We start from the raw sequence: 20,163 nt of genomic DNA, 5'->3' as shown, positions 1-20,163 counted from the left end.
CTGTATTCAATAAATAGGGGTCTATAGCGTCCACTATATACTGTATTCAATAAATAGGGTCCTATAGTGTCTACTATATACTGTATTCAATAAATAGGGGTCTATAGTGTCTACTATACAGTTGAAGTCGGACGTTTACATACACTTAGGTTGGAGTCTGTTCACTGCCTGTTCACCCCGCTATCATCCAGAAGGCGAGGTCAGTACAGGTGCATCAAAGCTGGGACCGAGAGACTGAAAAACAGCTTCTATCTCAAGGCCATCAGACTGTTAAACAGCCACCACTAACACTGAGTGGCTGCTGCCAACACACTGACACTGACTCAACTCCAGCCACTTTAATAATGGGAATTGATGGGAAATGATGTAAATATATCACTAGCCACTTTAAACAATGCTACCTTATATAAATGTTACTTACCCTACATTATTCATCTCATATGCATACGTATATACTGTACTCTATATCATCGACGGTATCCTTATGTAATACATGTATCACTAGCCACTTTATACTATACTATGCCACTTTGTTTACATACTCATCTCATTTGTACATACTGTACCCGATACCATCTACTGTATCTTGCCTATACTGCTCTGTACCATCACTCATTCATATATCCTTATGTACATATTCTTTATCCCCTTACACTGTGTACAAGACAGTAGTTTTGGAATTGTTAGTTAGATTACTTGTTATTACTGCATTGTCGGAACTAGAAGCACAAGCATTTCGCTACACTCGCATTAACATCTGCTAACCATGTGTATGTGACAAATAAAATTTGATTTGATTTGATTTGAGTCATTAAAACTCATTTTTCAACCACTCCACTTGTTTACAAACTATAGTTTTGGCAAGTCGGTTAGGACATCTACTTTGTCCATGACACAAGTGAGTTTTCCAACAATTGTTTACAGACAGATTATTTCACTTATAATTCACTGTATCACAATTCCAGTGGGTCAGAAGTTTACATACACTAAGTTGACTGTTCCTTTATACAGCTAGGAAAATTCCAGAAAATGATGTCATGGCTTTAGAAGCTTCTGAAAGGCTAATTGACATAATTTGAGTGAATTGGAGGTGTACCTGTGGATGTATTTCAAGGCCTAACTTCAAACTCAGTGCCTCTTTGATTGACATCATGGGAAAAGCTAATTAAAAAAATTGTAGACCTGCACAAGTCTGGTTCATCCTTGGGAGCAATTTCCAAATGCCTGAAGGTACCACGTTCATCTGTATAAACAATAGTACGCAAGCATAAACACCATGGGACCATGCAGCCGTCATACCGCTCAGGAAGGAGATGCGTTCTGTCTCCTAGAGATGAACGTACTTTGGTGCGAAAAATTTCAATCAAGTCACCAGAACAGCAGCAAAGGACCTTGTAATGATCCTGGAGGAAACAGGTACAAAAGTATCTATATCCACAGTAAAACGAGTCCTATATCAACATAACCTGAAAAGCCGCTCAGCAAGGAAGAAGCCACTTCTAAAAAAAAAACATAAATAAGCAAGACTACGGTTTGCAACTGCACATGGGGACAAAGATCATAGTTTTTGAAGAAATGTCCTCTGGTCTGACCAAACAAAAATAGAACTGTTTGGCCATAATGACCATCGTTATGTTTGGAGAGGGGGAGGCTTGCAAGCCGAAGAACACCATCCCAACCGTGAAGAACGGGGGTGGCAGCATCATGTTGTGGGGGTGCTTTGCTGCAGGAGAGACTGGTGCACTTCACAAAAGAGATGGCATCATGAGGTAGGAAAATTATGTGGATATATTGAAGCAACATCTCAAGACATCAGTCAGGAAGTTAAAGCTTGGTTGCAAATGGGTCTTCCAAATGGACAATGACCCCAAACATACTTCCAAAGTTGTGGCAAAATGGCTTAAGGACAACAAAGTCAAGGTATTGGAGTGGCCATCACAAAGCCCAGAACTCAATCCTATAGAACATTTGTGGTCAGAACTGAAAAAGCATGTGCGAGCAAGGAGGCCTACAAACCTGACTCCGTTACACCAGCAGGAATGGGCCAAAATTTACCCAACTTATTGTGGGAAGCTTGTGGAAGGCTACCCGAAACGTTTGACCCAAGTTAAACAATTTAAAGGCAATGCTACCAAATATTAATTGAGTGTATGTAAACTTCTGACCCACTGGGAATGTGATTAAATAAATAAAAGCTGAAATGTATCATTCTCTCTACTATTATTCTGACATTTCATTCTTAAAATAAACCGGTGATCCTAACTGACCTAAAACAGGGAATGTTTACTAGGATTAAATGTCAGGAGTTGTGAAAAACTGAGTTTAAATGTATTTGGTTAAGGTTTATGTAAACTTCCCACTTCAACTGTATATAGCAGCTGGATTGATGGACTGCAGGACTGAAAGCCCAGAGGAGAAAGACTGAGGACTCAGAATGTGAAACTGTACAGGGTGATTTCTGGGTGAAGGAATACGTGTATATGTATATTTCTATAGCTATGTGTATGCCTATATCCTGGTCTGGCTTTGTGTGTGTGTGTGTGTGTGTGTGTGTGTGTGTGTGTGTGTGTGTGTGTGTGTGTGTGTGTGTGTGTGTGTCTGTGTGTATGTGTATATAGCTATGTGCCTATATCCTGGTTGTTCCGGCTCTGTCTTGTTCTGTCAAAGCCTTCCTTACGTGTGTGTGTGTGTGTGTGTGTGTGTGTGTGTGTGTTCTGTCAAAGTCTTCCTTACGTGTGTGTGTGTGTGTGTGTGTATGTGTAGCTCCTCTAGCAGCCCGGAGGAGCCTTCAAAACACATTTGGAGTCTTGTTCCACCACAGCAATGTCCTCCTATCTGTCACCCAGCCTGCCCCTTCGTCTGTACACATAATTCTCTCTCTCTCCGCCTCCTCACCCCATCTTCTACATCCCTCTTTCTCCATTATCATCCCTCTCCTCATCCTCCCTATCCTATGATATCATCCCTCTCCTCATCCTCCCTATCCTATGATATCATCCCTCTCCTCATCCTCCCTATCCTATGATATCATCCCTCTCCTCATCCTCCCTATCCTATGATATCATCCCTCTCCTCATCCTCCCTATCCTATGATATCATCCCTCTCCTCATCCTCCCTATCCTATGATATCATCTCTCTCCTCATCCTAACCTATCCTATGATATCATCACTCTCCTCATCCTCCCTATCCTATGATATCATCTCTCTCCTCATCCTCCCTATCCTATGATATCATCCCTCTCCTCATCCTCCCTATCCTATGATATCATCTCTCTCCTCATCCTCCCTATCTTATGATATCATCTCTCTCTCTTTCCTCTGTCTTCACCATCTCTCTCTCTTCTACCCTCTCCAATATCCTCTTCCCCTGTAAAGAAACCTCTCTTCTATATATCCCCCCCACCATCTCTCTCTCTTCTACCCTCTCCAATCTCCTCTTCCCCTGTAAAGAAACGTCTCTTCTATATATCCCCCCCACCCTCTCTCTCTCTTCTACCCTCTCCAATCTCCTCTTCCCCTGTACAGAACCCTCTCTTCTATATATCCCCCCCACCCTCTCTCTCTCTTCTACCCTTTCCAATCTCCTCTTCCCCTGTAAAGAAAGCTCTATTATATACCCCACCCCCCCACCCTCCCTCTCTCTTCCTCCATCCCTCTCTCATTAATACCCAGTGGTGGCAGGGCTACAGTGAGGTGAACACAATGGTCTATTAATCCGTTGACACCTTCCCTTATCCAGCCTTCAGTGAACAATTACTACGTTTATCTCTCAATTTCACTGTATAAATCTCTTCTTTTCCACCCAGTTATAGATGGTTGGCAAAGCTCCTCTGTTGTCAAAAGAGTTGTACTATGAAGAGCCAGAGAGGACAGCAGGACGAGGACGTTGGTACATTGAATTGCGTTTCTATGATGTCACATGGCTTGATATTTGGACTCTGGTTAGATGTTTGTTTATGCTCACATAGCCAACCTATGCATGATTTGTTAGTGTGGATCAAACCAAGCATTGTTTATTGAGAGGAGCACTTATGGCCTGGAAAAAAACATGAACATCTCTCCTTTTTCATCTCAACATACTGCTGTGTGTATATTCTGCAGCACTGACACTTATCATTTGAAAGGCAAAGTACTGATGTCAGCTCTTAGGCATGTAGTCCTAATCTATGGCTCCACCACTTAAACTGAAGCTAAAACTCCTCTCTCTCTCTCTCCCTCTCTCCCTCCCTCCCTCCCTCTCTTAAAGATGAAAAAGCTTTTACGATTCCCCTCTAAAAACGGCACCAAAAAAAAGAAGCACTTATTTTTTAACTTATTTAAAGTGCTTTGACAGGCTTGTCATGGCTCACATCAACAGCATCCTCCCGGACACCCTAGACCCACTCTAATTTGCATACAGCCCCAACAGATCCACAGATGACGCAATCTCAATCACACTCCACACTGCCCTTTCCCACCTGGACAAAAGGAACACCTATGTGAGAACACTGTTCATTGACTACAGCTCAGCGTTCAACACCATAGTACCCACGGAGTTCATCACTAAGCTAAGGACTCTGGGACAAAACACCTCCCGCCCCCAACACTGGGGCCCCTCAATGGTGTGTACTTAGTCCCCTTCTGTGTTCCCTGTTCACCCACGACTGCATGGCCAAACACAACTCCAACGCTATCATTACGTTTGCTGACGACACAACAATGGTAATAAAATCAAATGTTATTGGTCACATACACATGGTTAGCAGATGTTAATGCGAGTGTAGCGAAATGCTTGTGCTTCTAGTTCCGACAATGCAGTAATATCTAACAAGTAATCTAATAATTTCACAACAACTACCTAACACACACAAATGTAAAGGAATGAATAAGAATATATATATATAAATATATGGATGAGCGATGGCTGTGCGGCATAGGCAAGATGCAGTAGATGGTATAGAGTACAGTATATACATATGAGATGAGTAATGTAGGGTATGAAAACATTATATAAAGTGGTATTGTTTAAAGTGACACATTTATTACATCCAATTTTTCCATTATTAAAGTGGCTGGAGTTGAGAATCAGTATGTTGGCAGCAGCCACTCAATGTTAGTGATGTCTGTTTAACAGTCTGATGGCCTTGAGATAGAAGCTGTTTTTCAGTCTCTCGGTCCCAGCTTTGATGCACCTGTACTGACCTCGCCTTCTGGATGATAGATAAAAGTGACTAGATATTGTAGATAAAATATATATTGTGAATAAAATACATTAGACACTGTCAATAAAATAGACTAGATACTGTAGATAAGAGAGAATATATATTGTAGATAAGAGACTAAACTGCAGACAAAAGAGTCCAGATACTGTAGATAAAATATATAATGTAGATGAAATAGATTAGATACTGTAGATAACACAGATTAGATAATGTAGATACAATAGATTAGATACTGTAGATAAATTATATAATGTAGATAAAATAGATTAGATACTGTAGATAACACAGATTAGATAATGTAGAAACAAAGACTATATACTATAGATACAATAGATGAGATACTGTAGATAAAAGAGACTAGATAATGTAGATATGAGATTATAAACTGCAGATAAGAGACAAGACACAGTAGATAAAATATATGGACAAAAAAATTGACAAAAAAACCTCAGCAAACTTGAGCGTGCATAACTATTCACCCCCCCACACGATGTCAATACTTTGTAGAGCCACCTTTTCCAGCAATTACAGCTGCAAGTCTCTTGGGGTATGTCTCTATAAGCTTGGCACATCTAGCCACTGGGATTTTTGCCCATTCTTCAAGGCAAAACTGCTCCAGCTCCTACAAGTTGGATGGGTTCTGCTGGTGTACAGCAATTTTAAAGTCACACCACAGATTCTCAATTGGATTGAGGTCTGGGCGTTGACTAGGCCATTCCAAGACATTTAAATGTTTCCCCTTAAAGCACTCGAGTGTTGCTTTAACAGTATGCTTAGGGTCATTATCCTGCTGGAAGGTGAACCTCAGTCCCAGTCTCAAATCTCTGGAAGACTGAAACAGGTATCCATCAATAATTTCCCTGTATTTAGTGTCATCCATCATTCCTTCAATTCTAACCAGTTTCCCAGTCCCTGCCGATGAAAAACATGCCCAAATAATGATCCTGCCACTACCATGCTTCACTGTGGGGATGGTTTTCTCGGGTTGATGAGAGGTATTGGGTTTACGGCAGACATAGTGTTTTCCTTGATGGCCAAAAAGCTACATTTTAGTCTCATTTTACCAGATTACCTTCTTCCATATGTTTGGGGAGTCTCCCACATGCCATTTGGCGAACAGCAAACGTGTTTGCTTATAAAGCCCAGCTCTGTGGAGTGTACGGCTTAAAGTGGTCCTATGGACAGATACTCCAATCTCCGCAGTGGAGCTTTGTAGCTCCTTCAGGGTTATCTTTGGTCTCTTTGTTGCCTCTCTGATTAATGCACTCCTTGCCAGGACCGTGAGTTTTGGTGGGCGACCCTCTCTTGGCATTTTTGTTGTGGTACCATATTCTTTAAAACATTTTATAATGGATTTAATGGTGCTCCGTGGGATGTTCAAAGTTTCAGATATTTTTTTATAACCCAACCCTGATCTGTACTTCCCCACAACTTTGTCACTGACCTATTTGGCTCCTTGGTCTTCATGGTGCCGCTTGCTTGATGTTGCCCCTTGCTTAGTGGTGTTGCAGACTCTGCGGTCTTTCAGAACAGGTGTATACATACTGACATCATGTGACAGATCATGTGACACTTAGATTGCACACAGGTGGACTTTATTTAACTAATTATCTGACTTCTGAAGGTAATTGGTTGTACTAGATCATATGTAGGGGTTTCATAGCAAAGGGGGTGAATACATATGCATGCACCACTTTTCACATTTTTATTGTTTAGAATTATTTTTTTCATTTCACTTCACCAATTTTTTATTACTTTGTATATGTCCAATACATGACATCCAATAAAAATAAAAATATATTTAAATTACAGGTTGTAATGCAAAAAACATGTAAAAATGCCAAGGAGGATGAATACTTTTGCACTGTACTGTAGATAAAAATATACTGGAAATAAAATAGATATTGTAGATAAAATAGACTAGATACTGTAGATAAAATAGACTAGATACTGTAGATAAAATAGACTAGATACTGTAGATAAAATAGACTAGATACTGTAGATAAAATAGACTAGATACAGTAGATAAAATAGACTAGATACTGTAGATAAAATAAGACTAGATACTATAGATAAAATAGACTAGATACTGTAGATAAAATAGTCTAGATACTGTAGATAAAATAGACTAGATACTGTAGATAAAAATAGTCTAGATACTGTAGATAAAATAGACTAGATACTGTAGATAAAATAGACTAGATACTGTAGATAAAATAGACTAGATACTGTAGATAAAATAAGACTAGATACTGTAGATAAAATAGACTAGATACTATAGATAAGACAGACTAGATACTGTAGATAAAATAGTCTAGATACTGTAGATAAAATAGACTAGATACTGTAGATACAATAGACTAGATACTGTAGATAAAATAGTCTAGATACTGTAGATAAAATAGTCTAGATACTATAGATTAAATAGACTAGATACTGTAGATAAAAATAGTCTAGATACTGTAGATAAAATAGACTAGATACTATAGATTAAATAGACTAGATACTGTAGATAAAATAGACTAGATACTATAGATAAGACAGACTAGATACTGTAGATAAAATAGACTAGATACTGTAGATAAAATAGACTAGATACTGTAGATAAAATAGACTAGATACTGTAGATAAAATAGACTAGATACTGTAGATAAAATAGACTAGATACTATAGATAAAAGTCTAGATACTGTAGATGATATAGACTAGATACTGTAGATAAAATAGACTAGATACTGTAGATAAAATAGTCTAGATACTATAGATAAAAGTCTAGATACTGTAGATGATATAGACTAGATACTGTAGATAAAATAGACTAGATACTGTAGATGAAATAGACTAGATACTGTAGATAAAATAGACTAGATACTGTAGATGATATAGTCTAGATACTGTAGATAAAATAGACTAGATACTATAGATAAAAGTCTAGATACTGTAGATGATATAGACTAGATACTGTAGATAAAATAGACTAGATACTATAGATAAAAGTCTAGATACTGTAGATGATATAGACTAGATACTGTAGATAAAATAGACTAGATACTGTAGATAAAATAGACTAGATACTGTAGATAAAATAGACTAGATACTGTCGGTACTAGTCTGACTGTCACCGTGTTGCCCATGCTTGCTGCAGATAATAATGTGTGTGTTGTTTTTTACAGTCTCATTGTGCCTAAGCCTCCATCTCCAAGCCTAATCATCACTATATTGATGTGTAAACAAACTGAGATGAATGAATGAAACACTGATCAATACGGCAAGTGGGGGAAAATACATCTTACTGCTTTATGTTTTTAAACCCTGATTGGAGAACCAAAGAAGAATAAATTAGGTTCACCAGACCTCTCATATAACACAATTGAGTTGTGCCAGTTTCATTGCAGCGGTAAGGTGCATTAAGTCTTGAACAGGGTTTTTGAGAACGGCTTATGCTTTTAAAACACAGAATTAATAAATCCATTAATTTCAGACCACTTGTTCAACTATCATGAATTCCAAACCGTGGGCCCGTTTCACATGATATACAGTACCAGTCAAAAGTTTTAGAGCACCTACTCATTCCAGGGTTCTTTCTTTTTTTAAACTATTTTCTACATTGCAGAATAATAATGAAGACATCAAAACTATGCATTAAACACAAAAGTGTTAAACAAATCAAAATATATTTTAGATTCTTCAAAGTAGCCACCCTTTGCCTTGATGACAGCTTTGCACACTCTTGGCATTCTCTCAACCAGTTTAACCTGGTATCCTTTTCCAACAGTCTTGAAGGAGATCCCACATATGCTGAGCATTTGTTGGCTGCTTTTCCTTCACTGCAGTTCAACTCATCAACTCATCCCAAACCATCACAATTGGGTTTAGGTCAGGTGCTTGTGGAGGCCAGGTCATCTGGTAAGGCACTCCAACCCTCTCCTTGGTCAAATAGCCCTTACACAGCCTGGAGGTGTGTTGGGTCATTGTCCTGATAAAAAACAAATGATAGTCCCACTAAGCGCAAAACAGATGGGATGGCATATCGCTGCAGAATGTGGTGGTAGCCATGCTGGTTAAGTGTGCCTTGAATTCTAAATAAATCACAGACAGTGTCACCAACAAAGCACCCCCACACCTCCTCCTCCATGCTTCACGGTGGGAACCACATGTGGAGATCAGCCATTCACCTACTTTGAGTCTCAAAGACACGGTGGTTGGAGCCAAATATCTCAAATACCTCAAATTAGAAACAGGTGGAAACAGATTTCCATCGGTCTATTGTTCATTGCTCGTGTTTCTTGGCCCAAACAAGTTTCTTGTTATTGGTGTCCTTTAGTAGTGGTTTCTTTGCAACAATTTTACCATGAAGACCTGATTCACACAGTCTCCTCAGAACAGTTGCAATTTGAGGTGCATTTAATTGCCGATTTCTGAGGCTTGGAACTCTAATGAACTGATCCTCTGCAGCAGAGGTAACTCTGGGTCTTCCTTTCCTGTGGCGGTCCTCATGAGAGCCAGGTAACTCTAATGAATTTATCCTTTGCAGCAGAGGTAACTCTGGGTCTTCCTTTCCTGTGGCGGTCCTCATGAGAGCCAGGTAACTCTAATGAACTGATCCTCTGCAGCAGAGGTAACTCTGGGTCTTCCTTTCCTGTGGCGGTCCTCATGAGAGCCAGGTAACTCTAATGAACTGATCCTCTGCAGCAGAGGTAACTCTGGGTCTTCCTTTCCTGTGGCGGTCCTCATGAGAGCCAGGTAACTCTAATGAATTTATCCTTTGCAGCAGAGGTAACTCTGGGTCTTCCTTTCCTGTGGCGGTCATCATGAGAGCCAGTTTTCATCATAGCGCTTGATGGTTTTTGCAATTGCACTTTAATTATTATTATTTATTTACGTTTTTGACATTCTCCAGATTGACAGACCTTCATGTCTTAAAGTAATGATGGACTGTCGTTTCTCTTTGCTTATTTGAGCTGATCTTGCCATAAAATGGACTTGGTAATTTACCAAATAGGGTTTTGTATACCACCCCTACCTTTTCACAAAACAACTGATTGGCTCAAACGCCAATCAAAGAAATGCCACAAATTGGTTAATTCATGATTCCATATGTGTTATTTCATCATTTTGATGTCGTCACTATTATTCTACAATAGTAAAAATAAAAAAAAACCTTGAATGAGTAGGCGTGTCCAAACGCTTGACTGGTGCTGTTTATGAAAAAAAAAGAGATTTCATACAATAATGTGCATCAAGTCTTTAAGTCTTGAACAAGTTTTGTAGAATGTATGTTACCTACACTTCAAACAGACAACCTGGACCTGTGAACAGAAGGTTGAAAGAAGACTTACACTTTCCACTGGTAGACGGTAACAGGAGGGTTAGCGTCAGCATTGCAGGTGAGGCTGACATCCTGACGGTCCAGGTACCAGTTACCATCGAAGCCCTCGATCTTCACCTCAGGTTCATCTGTCAGAGAGAGAAAGTTGTTGTCAGAATAGTACAGTATGTTTCTCATTCCACACCGCTGACTCGAGCCTTGTTACCAATTGTATTAACACATATTTTTATTTTCTCTAGAGGATCACCACACTACCCTCTAGAGATCAACACACCAAACTACTCTCTAGAGATCACCACACTAGCCTCTAGAGATCACGACACCAAACTACCCTCTAGAGATCACCACAGCACACTACCCTATAGAGATCACCACACTACCCTATAGAGATCACCACACTACCCTCTAGAGATCACCACGACACCCTATAGAGATCACCACACTACCCTATAGAGATCACCACACTACCCTATAGAGATCACCACACCACACTACCCTATAGAGATCACCACACTACCCTATAGAGATCACCACACTACCCTATAGAGATCACCACACCACACTACCCTATAGAGATCACCACACCACAATACCCTATAGAGATCACCACACTACCCTATAGAGATCACCACACCACACTACCCTATAGAGATCACCACACTACCCTATAGAGATCACCACACTACCCTATAGAGATCACCACACCACACTACCCTATAGAGATCACCACACCACAATACCCTATAGAGATCACCACACTACCCTATAGAGATCACCACACCACACTACCCTATAGAGATCACCACACCACACTACCCTATAGAGATCACCACACTACCCTATAGAGATCACCACACCACACTACCCTATAGAGATCACCACACCACACTACCCTATAGAGATCACCACACCACACTACCCTATAGAGATCACCACACCACAATACCCTATAGAGATCACCACACTACCCTATAGAGATCACCACACCACACTACCCTATAGAGATCACCACACCACACTACCCTATAGAGATCACCACACTACCCTATAGAGATCACCACACCACACTACCCTATAGAGATCACCACACCACACTACCCTATAGAGATCACCACACCACACTACCCTATAGAGATCACCACACCACACTACCCTATAGAGATCACCACACTACCCTATAGAGATCACCACACCACACTACCCTATAGAGATCACCACACCACACTACCCTATAGAGATCACCACACTACCCTATAGAGATCACCACACCACACTACCCTATAGAGATCACCACACCACACTACCCTATAGAGATCACCACACTACCCTATAGAGATCACCACACCACACTACCCTATAGAGATCACCACACTACCCTATAGAGATCACCACACCACACTACCCTATAGAGATCACCACACCACACTACCCTATAGAGATCACCACACCACACTACCCTATAGAGATCACCACACCACACTACCCTATAGAGATCACCACACCACACTACCCTATAGAGATCACCACACCACACTACCCTATAGAGATCACCACACCACACTACCCTATAGAGATCACCACACCACACTACCCTATAGAGATCACCACACCACACTGCCCTATAGAGATCACCACACTACCCTCTAGATATCACCACACTACCCCCTAGAGATCACCACACCACACTACCCTATAGAGATCACCACACCACACTACCCTATAGAGATCACCACACCACACTACCCTATAGAGATCACCACACTACCCTATAGAGATCACCACACCACACTACCCTATAGAGATCACCACACCACACTACCCTATAGAGATCACCACACCACCCTCTAGAGATCACCACACTACCCTATAGAGATCACCACACCACACTACCCTATAGAGATCACCACACTACCCTATAGAGATCACCACACCACACTACCCTATAGAGATCACCACACCACACTACCCTATAGAGATCACCACACTACCCTATAGAGATCACCACACCACACTACCCTATAGAGATCACCACACCACACTACCCTATAGAGATCACCACACCACACTACCCTATAGAGATCACCACACCACACTACCCTATAGAGATCACCACACCACACTACCCTATAGAGATCACCACACCACACTACCCTATAGAGATCACCACACCACACTACCCTATAGAGATCACCACACCACACTGCCCTATAGAGATCACCACACTACCCTCTAGATATCACCACACTACCCCCTAGAGATCACCACACCACACTACCCTATAGAGATCACCACACCACACTACCCTATAGAGATCACCACACTACCCTCTAGATATCACCACACTACCCCCTAGAGATCACCACACCACACTACCCTCTACAGATCACCACACCACACTACCCTATAGAGATCACCACACCACACCACCCTATAGAGATCACCACACCACACTACCCTATAGAGATCACCACACCACACTACCCTATAGAGATCACCACACCACACTACCCTATAGAGATCACCACACTACCCTATAGCGATCCCCACACCACCCTCTAGAGATCACCACACAACCCTCTAGAGATCACCACACTACCCTCTAGAGATCACCACACCACACAACCCTATAGAGATCACCACACTACCCTATAGCGATCCCCACACCACCCTCTAGAGATCACCACACAACCCTCTAGAGATCACCATGACACCCTATAGAGATCACTACACTACCCTATAGAGATCACCACACGACCCTCTAGAGATCACCACAACACCCTATAGAGATCACCACACCACCCTCTAGAGATCACCACACTACCCTCTAGATATCACCAAACTACCCTTTAGATATCACCACACCACCCTCTAGAGATCACCCTACTAACATCTAGAGATCACCACAATACCTTCTAGAGATCACCATACTACCCTCTAGAGATCACCACACCACCCTCTAGATATCACCACACTACCCTCTAGAGATTATCACACTACCCTCTAGATATCATCACACTACACTACCCTCTAGATATCATCACACCACCCTCTAGATATCACCACACTACACTCTAGATTTCACCACACCACCCTCTAGAGATCACCAGACTACCCTCTAGATATCACCACACTACCCCCTAGAGATCACCACACTACACTCTAGAGATCACCACAATACCCTCTAGAGATCACCACACACCCCTCTAGAGATCACCACACCACACCACCCTCTAGAGATCACCACAACACACTACCCTATAGAGATCACCACACCACACCACCCTCTAGAGATCACCACACCACCCTACCCTATAGACATCACCTCACCACACTAACCTCTAGAGATCACCACACTACCCTATAGAGATCACCACACCACCCCATAGAGATCACCACAACACCCTAGAGATCACCACACTACCCTATAGAGATCACCACACTACCCTCTAGAGATTACCATAACACCCTATAGAGATCACCACACTACCCTATAGAGATCACCACACCACACTACCCTATAGAGATCACCACACCACACAACCCTATAGAGATCACCACACTACCCTATAGCGATCCCCACACCACCCTCTAGAGATCACCACACAACCCTCTAGAGATCACCATGACACCCTATAGAGATCACTACACTACCCTATAGAGATCACCACACGACCCTCTAGAGATCACCACAACACCCTATAGAGATCACCACACCACCCTCTAGAGATCACCACACTACCCTCTAGATATCACCAAACTACCCTTTAGATATCACCACACCACCCTCTAGAGATCACCCTACTAACATCTAGAGATCACCACAATACCTTCTAGAGATCACCATACTACCCTCTAGAGATCACCACACCACCCTCTAGATATCACCACACTACCCTCTAGAGATTATCACACTACCCTCTAGATATCATCACACTACACTACCCTCTAGATATCATCACACCACCCTCTAGATATCACCACACTACACTCTAGATTTCACCACACCACCCTCTAGAGATCACCAGACTACCCTCTAGATATCACCACACTACCCCCTAGAGATCACCACACTACCCTCTAGAGATCACCACAATACCCTCTAGAGATCACCACACACCCCTCTAGAGATCACCACACCACACCACCCTCTAGAGATCACCACAACACACTACCCTATAGAGATCACCACACCACACCACCCTCTAGAGATCACCACACCACCCTACCCTATAGACATCACCTCACCACACTAACCTCTAGAGATCACCACACTACCCTATAGAGATCACCACACCACCCCATAGAGATCACCACAACACCCTAGAGATCACCACACTACCCTATAGAGATCACCACACTACCCTCTAGAGATTACCATAACACCCTATAGAGATCACCACACTACCCTATAGAGATCACCACACCACACTACCCTATAGAGATCACCACAACACCCTAGAGATCACCACACTACCCACTAGAGATCACCAAACTACCCTCTAGATATCACCACACCACCCTCTAGAGATCACCACACCGCCCTCTAGAGATCACCTCACCACACCATCCTCTAGAGATAACCAAACTACCCTCTAGAGATCACCACACTACCCTCTAGAGAGCAAATCAAATCAAATCAAATCAAATTTTATTTGTCACATACACATGGTTAGCAGATGTTAATGCGAGTGTAGCGAAATGCTTGTGCTTCTAGTTCCAACAATGCAGTAATAACAAGTAATCTAACTAACAATTCCAAAACTACTGTCTTGTACACAGTGTAAGGGGATAAAGAATATGTACATAAGGATATATGAATGAGTGATGGTACAGAGCAGCACAGGCAAGATACAGTAGATGGTATCGAGTACAGTATGTACAAATGAGATGAGTATGTAAACAAAGTGGCATAGTATAAAGTGGCTAGCGATACATGTATTACATAAGGATACCGTCGATGATATAGAGTACAGTATATACGTATGCATATGAGATGAATAATGTAGGGTAAGTAACATTTATATAAGGTAGCATTGTTTAAAGTGGTTAGTGATATATTTACATCATTTCCCATCAATTCCCATTATTAAAGTGGCTGGAGTTGAGTCAGTGTCAGTGTGTTGGCAGCAGCCACTCAGTGTTAGTGGTGGCTGTTTAACAGTCTGATGGCCTTGAGATAGAAGCTGTTTTTCAGTCTCTCGGTCCCAGCTTTGATGCACCTGTACTGACCTCGCCTTCTGGATGATAGCGGGGTGAACAGGCAGTGGCTCGGGTGGTTGATGTCCTTGATGATCTTTATGGCCTTCCTGTGACATCGGGTGGTGTAGGTGTCCTGGAGGGCAGGTAGTTTGCCCCCGGTGATGCGTTGTGCGGACCTCACTACCCTCTGGAGAGCCTTACGGTTGAGGGCGGTGCAGTTGCCATACCAGGCGGTGATACAGCCCGCCAGGATGCTCTCGATTGTGCATCTGTAGAAGTTTGTGAGTGCTTTTGGTGACAAGCCGAATTTCTTCAGCCTCCTGAGGTTGAAGAGGCGCTGCTGCGCCTTCTTCACGATGCTGTCTGTGTGAGTGGACCAATTCAGTTTGTCTGTGATGTGTATGCCGAGGAACTTAAAACTTGTTACCCTCTCCACTACTGTTCCATCGATGTGGATAGGGGGGTGTTCCCTCTGCTGTTTCCTGAAGTCCACAATCATCTCCTTAGTTTTGTTGACGTTGAGTGTGAGGTTATTTTCCTGACACCACACTCCGAGGGCCCTCACCTCCTCCCTGTAGGCCGTCTCGTCGTTGTTGGTAATCAAGCCTACCACTGTTGTGTCGTCCGCAAACTTGATGATTGAGTTGGAGGCGTGCGTGGCCACGCAGTCGTGGGTGAACAGGGAGTACAGGAAAGGGCTCAGAACGCACCCTTGTGGGGCCCCAGTGTTGAGGATCAGCGGGGAGGAGATGTTGTTGCCTACCCTCACCACCTGGGGGCGGCCCGTCAGGAAGTCCAGTACCCAGTTGCACAGGGCGGGGTCGAGACCCTGGGTCTCGAGCTTGATGACGAGCTTGGAGGGTACTATGGTGTTGAATGCCGAGCTGTAGTCGATGAACAGCATTCTCACATAGGTATTCCTCTTGTCCAGATGGGTTAGGGCAGTGTGCAGTGTGGTTGAGATTGCATCGTCTGTGGACCTATTTGGGCGGTAAGCAAATTGGAGTGGGTCTAGGGTGTCAGGTAGGGTGGAGGTGATATGGTCCTTGACTAGTCTCTCAAAGCACTTCATGATAACGGATGTGAGTGCTACGTGCGACGGTAGTCGTTTAGCTCAGTTACCTTAGCTTTCTTGGGAACAGGAACAATGGTGGCCCTCTTGAAGCATGTGGGAACAGCAGACTGGTATAGGGATTGATTGAATATGTCCGTAAACACACCGGCCAGCTGGTCTGCGCATGCTCTGAGGGCGCGGCTGGGGATGCCGTCTGGGCCTGCAGCCTTGCGAGGGTTAACACGTTTAAATGTCTTACTCACCTCGGCTGCAGTGAAGGAAAGACCGCATGTTTTCGTTGCAGGCCGTGTCAGTGGCACTGTATTGTCCTCAAAGCGGGCAAAAAAGTTATTTAGTCTGCCTGGGAGCAAGACATCCTGGTCCGTGACTGGGCTGGATTTCTTCCTGTAGTCCGTGATTGACTGTAGACCCTGCCACATGCCTCTTGTGTCTGAGCCGTTGAATTGAGATTCTACTTTGTCTCTGTACTGGCGCTTAGCTTGTTTGATAGCCTTGCGGAGGGAATAGCTGCACTGTTTGTATTCGGTCATGTTACCAGACACCTTGCCCTGATTAAAAGCAGTGGTTCGCGCTTTCAGTTTCACACGAATGCTGCCATCAATCCACGGTTTCTGGTTAGGGAATGTTTTAATCGTTGCTATGGGAACGACATCTTCAACGCACGTTCTAATGAACTCGCACACCGAATCAGCGTATTCGTCAATGTTGTTATCTGACGCAATACGAAACATCTCCCAGTCCACGTGATGGAAGCAGTCTTGGAGTGTGGAGTCAGCTTGGTCGGACCAGCGTTGGACAGACCTCAGCGTGGGAGCCTCTTGTTTTAGTTTCTGTCTGTAGGCAGGGATCAACAAAATGGAGTCGTGGTCAGCTTTTCCGAAAGGGGGGCGGGGCAGGGCCTTATATGCGTCGCGGAAGTTAGAGTAACAATGATCCAAGGTCTTTCCTCCCCTGGTTGCGCAATCGATATGCTGATAAAATTTGGGGAGTCTTGTTTTCAGATTAGCCTTGTTAAAATCCCCAGCTACAATGAATGCAGCCTCCGGATAAATCGTTTCCAGTTTGCAGAGAGTTAAATAAAGTTAGTTCAGAGCCATCGATGTGTCTGCTTGGGGGGGGATATATACGGCTGTGATTATAATCGAAGAGAATTCTCTTGGTAGATAATGCGGTCTACATTTGATTGTGAGGAATTCTAAATCAGGTGAACAGAAGGATTTGAGTTCCTGTATGTTTCTTTCATCACACCATGTCACGTTGGCCATGAGGCATACGCCCCCGCCCCTCTTCTTACCAGAAAGATGTTTGTTTCTGTCAGCGCGATGTGTGGAGAAACCCGTTGGCTGCACCGCTTCGGATAGAGTCTCTCCAGTGAGCCATGTTTCAGTGAAGCAAAGGACGTTACAGTCTCTGATGTCCCTCTGGAATGCTACCCTTGCTCGGATTTCATCAACCTTGTTGTCAAGAGACTGGACATTGGCAAGAAGAATGCTAGGGAGTGGTGCGCGATGTGCCCGTCTCCGGAGTCTGACCAGAAGAACGCCTCGTTTCCCTCTCTTTCGGAGTCGTTTTTTTGGGTCGCTGCATAGGATCCACTCCGTTGTCCTGTTTGTAAGGCAGAACACAGGGTCCGCGTCGCGAAAAACATATTCTTGGTCGTACTGATGGTGAGTTGACGTTGCTCTTATATTCAGTAGTTCTTCTCGACTGTATGTAATGAAACCTAAGATGACCTGGGGTACTAATGTAAGAAATAACACGTAAAAAAACAAAAAACTGCATAGTTTCCTAGGAACGCGAAGCGAGGCGGCCATCTCTGTCGGCGCCGGAAGTACTCCACACCACCACACCACCACCACACCACCATCTAGATATCACCACACTACCTTCTAGAGAGCAACACACCACCCTCTAGATATCACCACACTACCCCCTAGAGATCACCACACTACCCACTAGAGATCATCACACTACCCCATAGAGATCACCACACTACCCTCTAGATATCACCACACCACACTGCCCTCTAGAGATCACCACAACACACTACCCTCTAGATATCACCACACTACCCTCTAGAGATTACCATACTACCCTCTAGAGATCACCACACCACCCTCTAGATATCACCACACTACCCTCTAGAGATTATCACACTACCCTCTAGATATCACCAAACTACACTACCCTCTAGATATCACCACACTACCCTCTAGATATCACCACACCACACCACCCTCTAGAGATCACCAAACCACACCACCCTCTAGAGATCACCACACTACCCTCTAGATATCACCAAACCACACCACCCTCTAGAGATCACCACACTACCCTCTAGATATCACCACACCACACCACCCTCTAGAGATCACCACACTACCCTCTAGATATCACCAAACTACCCTTTAGATATCACCACACCACACCACCCTCTAGAGATCACCACACTAAACTACCCTCTAGATATCACCACACTACCCTCTAGATATCACCACACCACCCTCTAGAGATCACCACAACGCCCTCTAGAGATCACCTCACCACACCAACATCTAGAGATCACCTCACTACCCTCTAGAGATCGCCACACCACACTAGGCTCTAGATATCACCACACTACACTCTAGATTTCACCACACCGCCCTCTAGAGATCACCTCACCACACCACCCTCTAGAGATAACCAAACTACCCTCTAGAGATCACCACACTACCCTCTAGAGATCACCACACCACCATCTAGATATCACCTCACTACCTTCTAGAGAGCAACACACCACCCTCTAGATATCACCACACTACCCCCTATAGATCACCACACTACCCTCTAGATATCACCACACCACCCTCTAGAGATCACCACACCGCCCTCTAGAGATCACCTCACCACACCATCCTCTAGAGATAACCAAACTACCCTCTAGAGATCACCACACTACCCTCTAGAGATCACCACACCACCATCTAGATATCACCTCACTACCTTCTAGAGAGCAACACACCACCCTCTAGATATCACCACACTACCCCCTATAGATCACCACACTACCCACTAGAGATCATCACACTGCCCTCTAGAGATCACCACACTACCCTCTAGAGATCACCACACTACCCTCTAGAGATCACCACACAACCTCGAGAGAACACCACACTACCATCTAGAGATCACCACACGACCCTCTAGAGATCATTACACCACAACACCCTCTAGAGATCACCACACCACACTACTCTATAGAGATCACCACACAACCCTCTAGAGATCACCACACCACACCATCCTCTAGAGATCACCACACCACACTACAATATAGAGATCACCACACCACCCTCTAGAGATCACCACACTACCCT

The 20,163-nt window shown here is 43.5% G+C and overlaps 1 protein-coding gene across 1 annotated transcript in view; it reads right to left on the bottom strand.

Annotated features, from left to right (window-relative positions):
• The window catches only part of LOC110507254 (nectin-1-like), a 184,741-nt gene that overhangs the window by 23,308 nt on the left and 141,270 nt on the right, over positions 1–20,163 (bottom strand). The window contains exon 4 of the mRNA XM_036964625.1: positions 10,541–10,658. Within this exon, the coding sequence (XP_036820520.1) occupies positions 10,541–10,658 (118 nt within the window). The remainder of the gene's footprint in view (positions 1–10,540; positions 10,659–20,163) is intronic.

The sequence above is a fragment of the Oncorhynchus mykiss genome, chromosome 27, assembly GCF_013265735.2.
Source record: "Oncorhynchus mykiss isolate Arlee chromosome 27, USDA_OmykA_1.1, whole genome shotgun sequence".
Taxonomy (NCBI): Eukaryota; Metazoa; Chordata; class Actinopteri; order Salmoniformes; family Salmonidae; genus Oncorhynchus; species Oncorhynchus mykiss.
The sequence above is the reverse complement of the archived record's forward strand: the minus strand, read 5'-3'. Positions and strand labels throughout refer to the sequence as shown.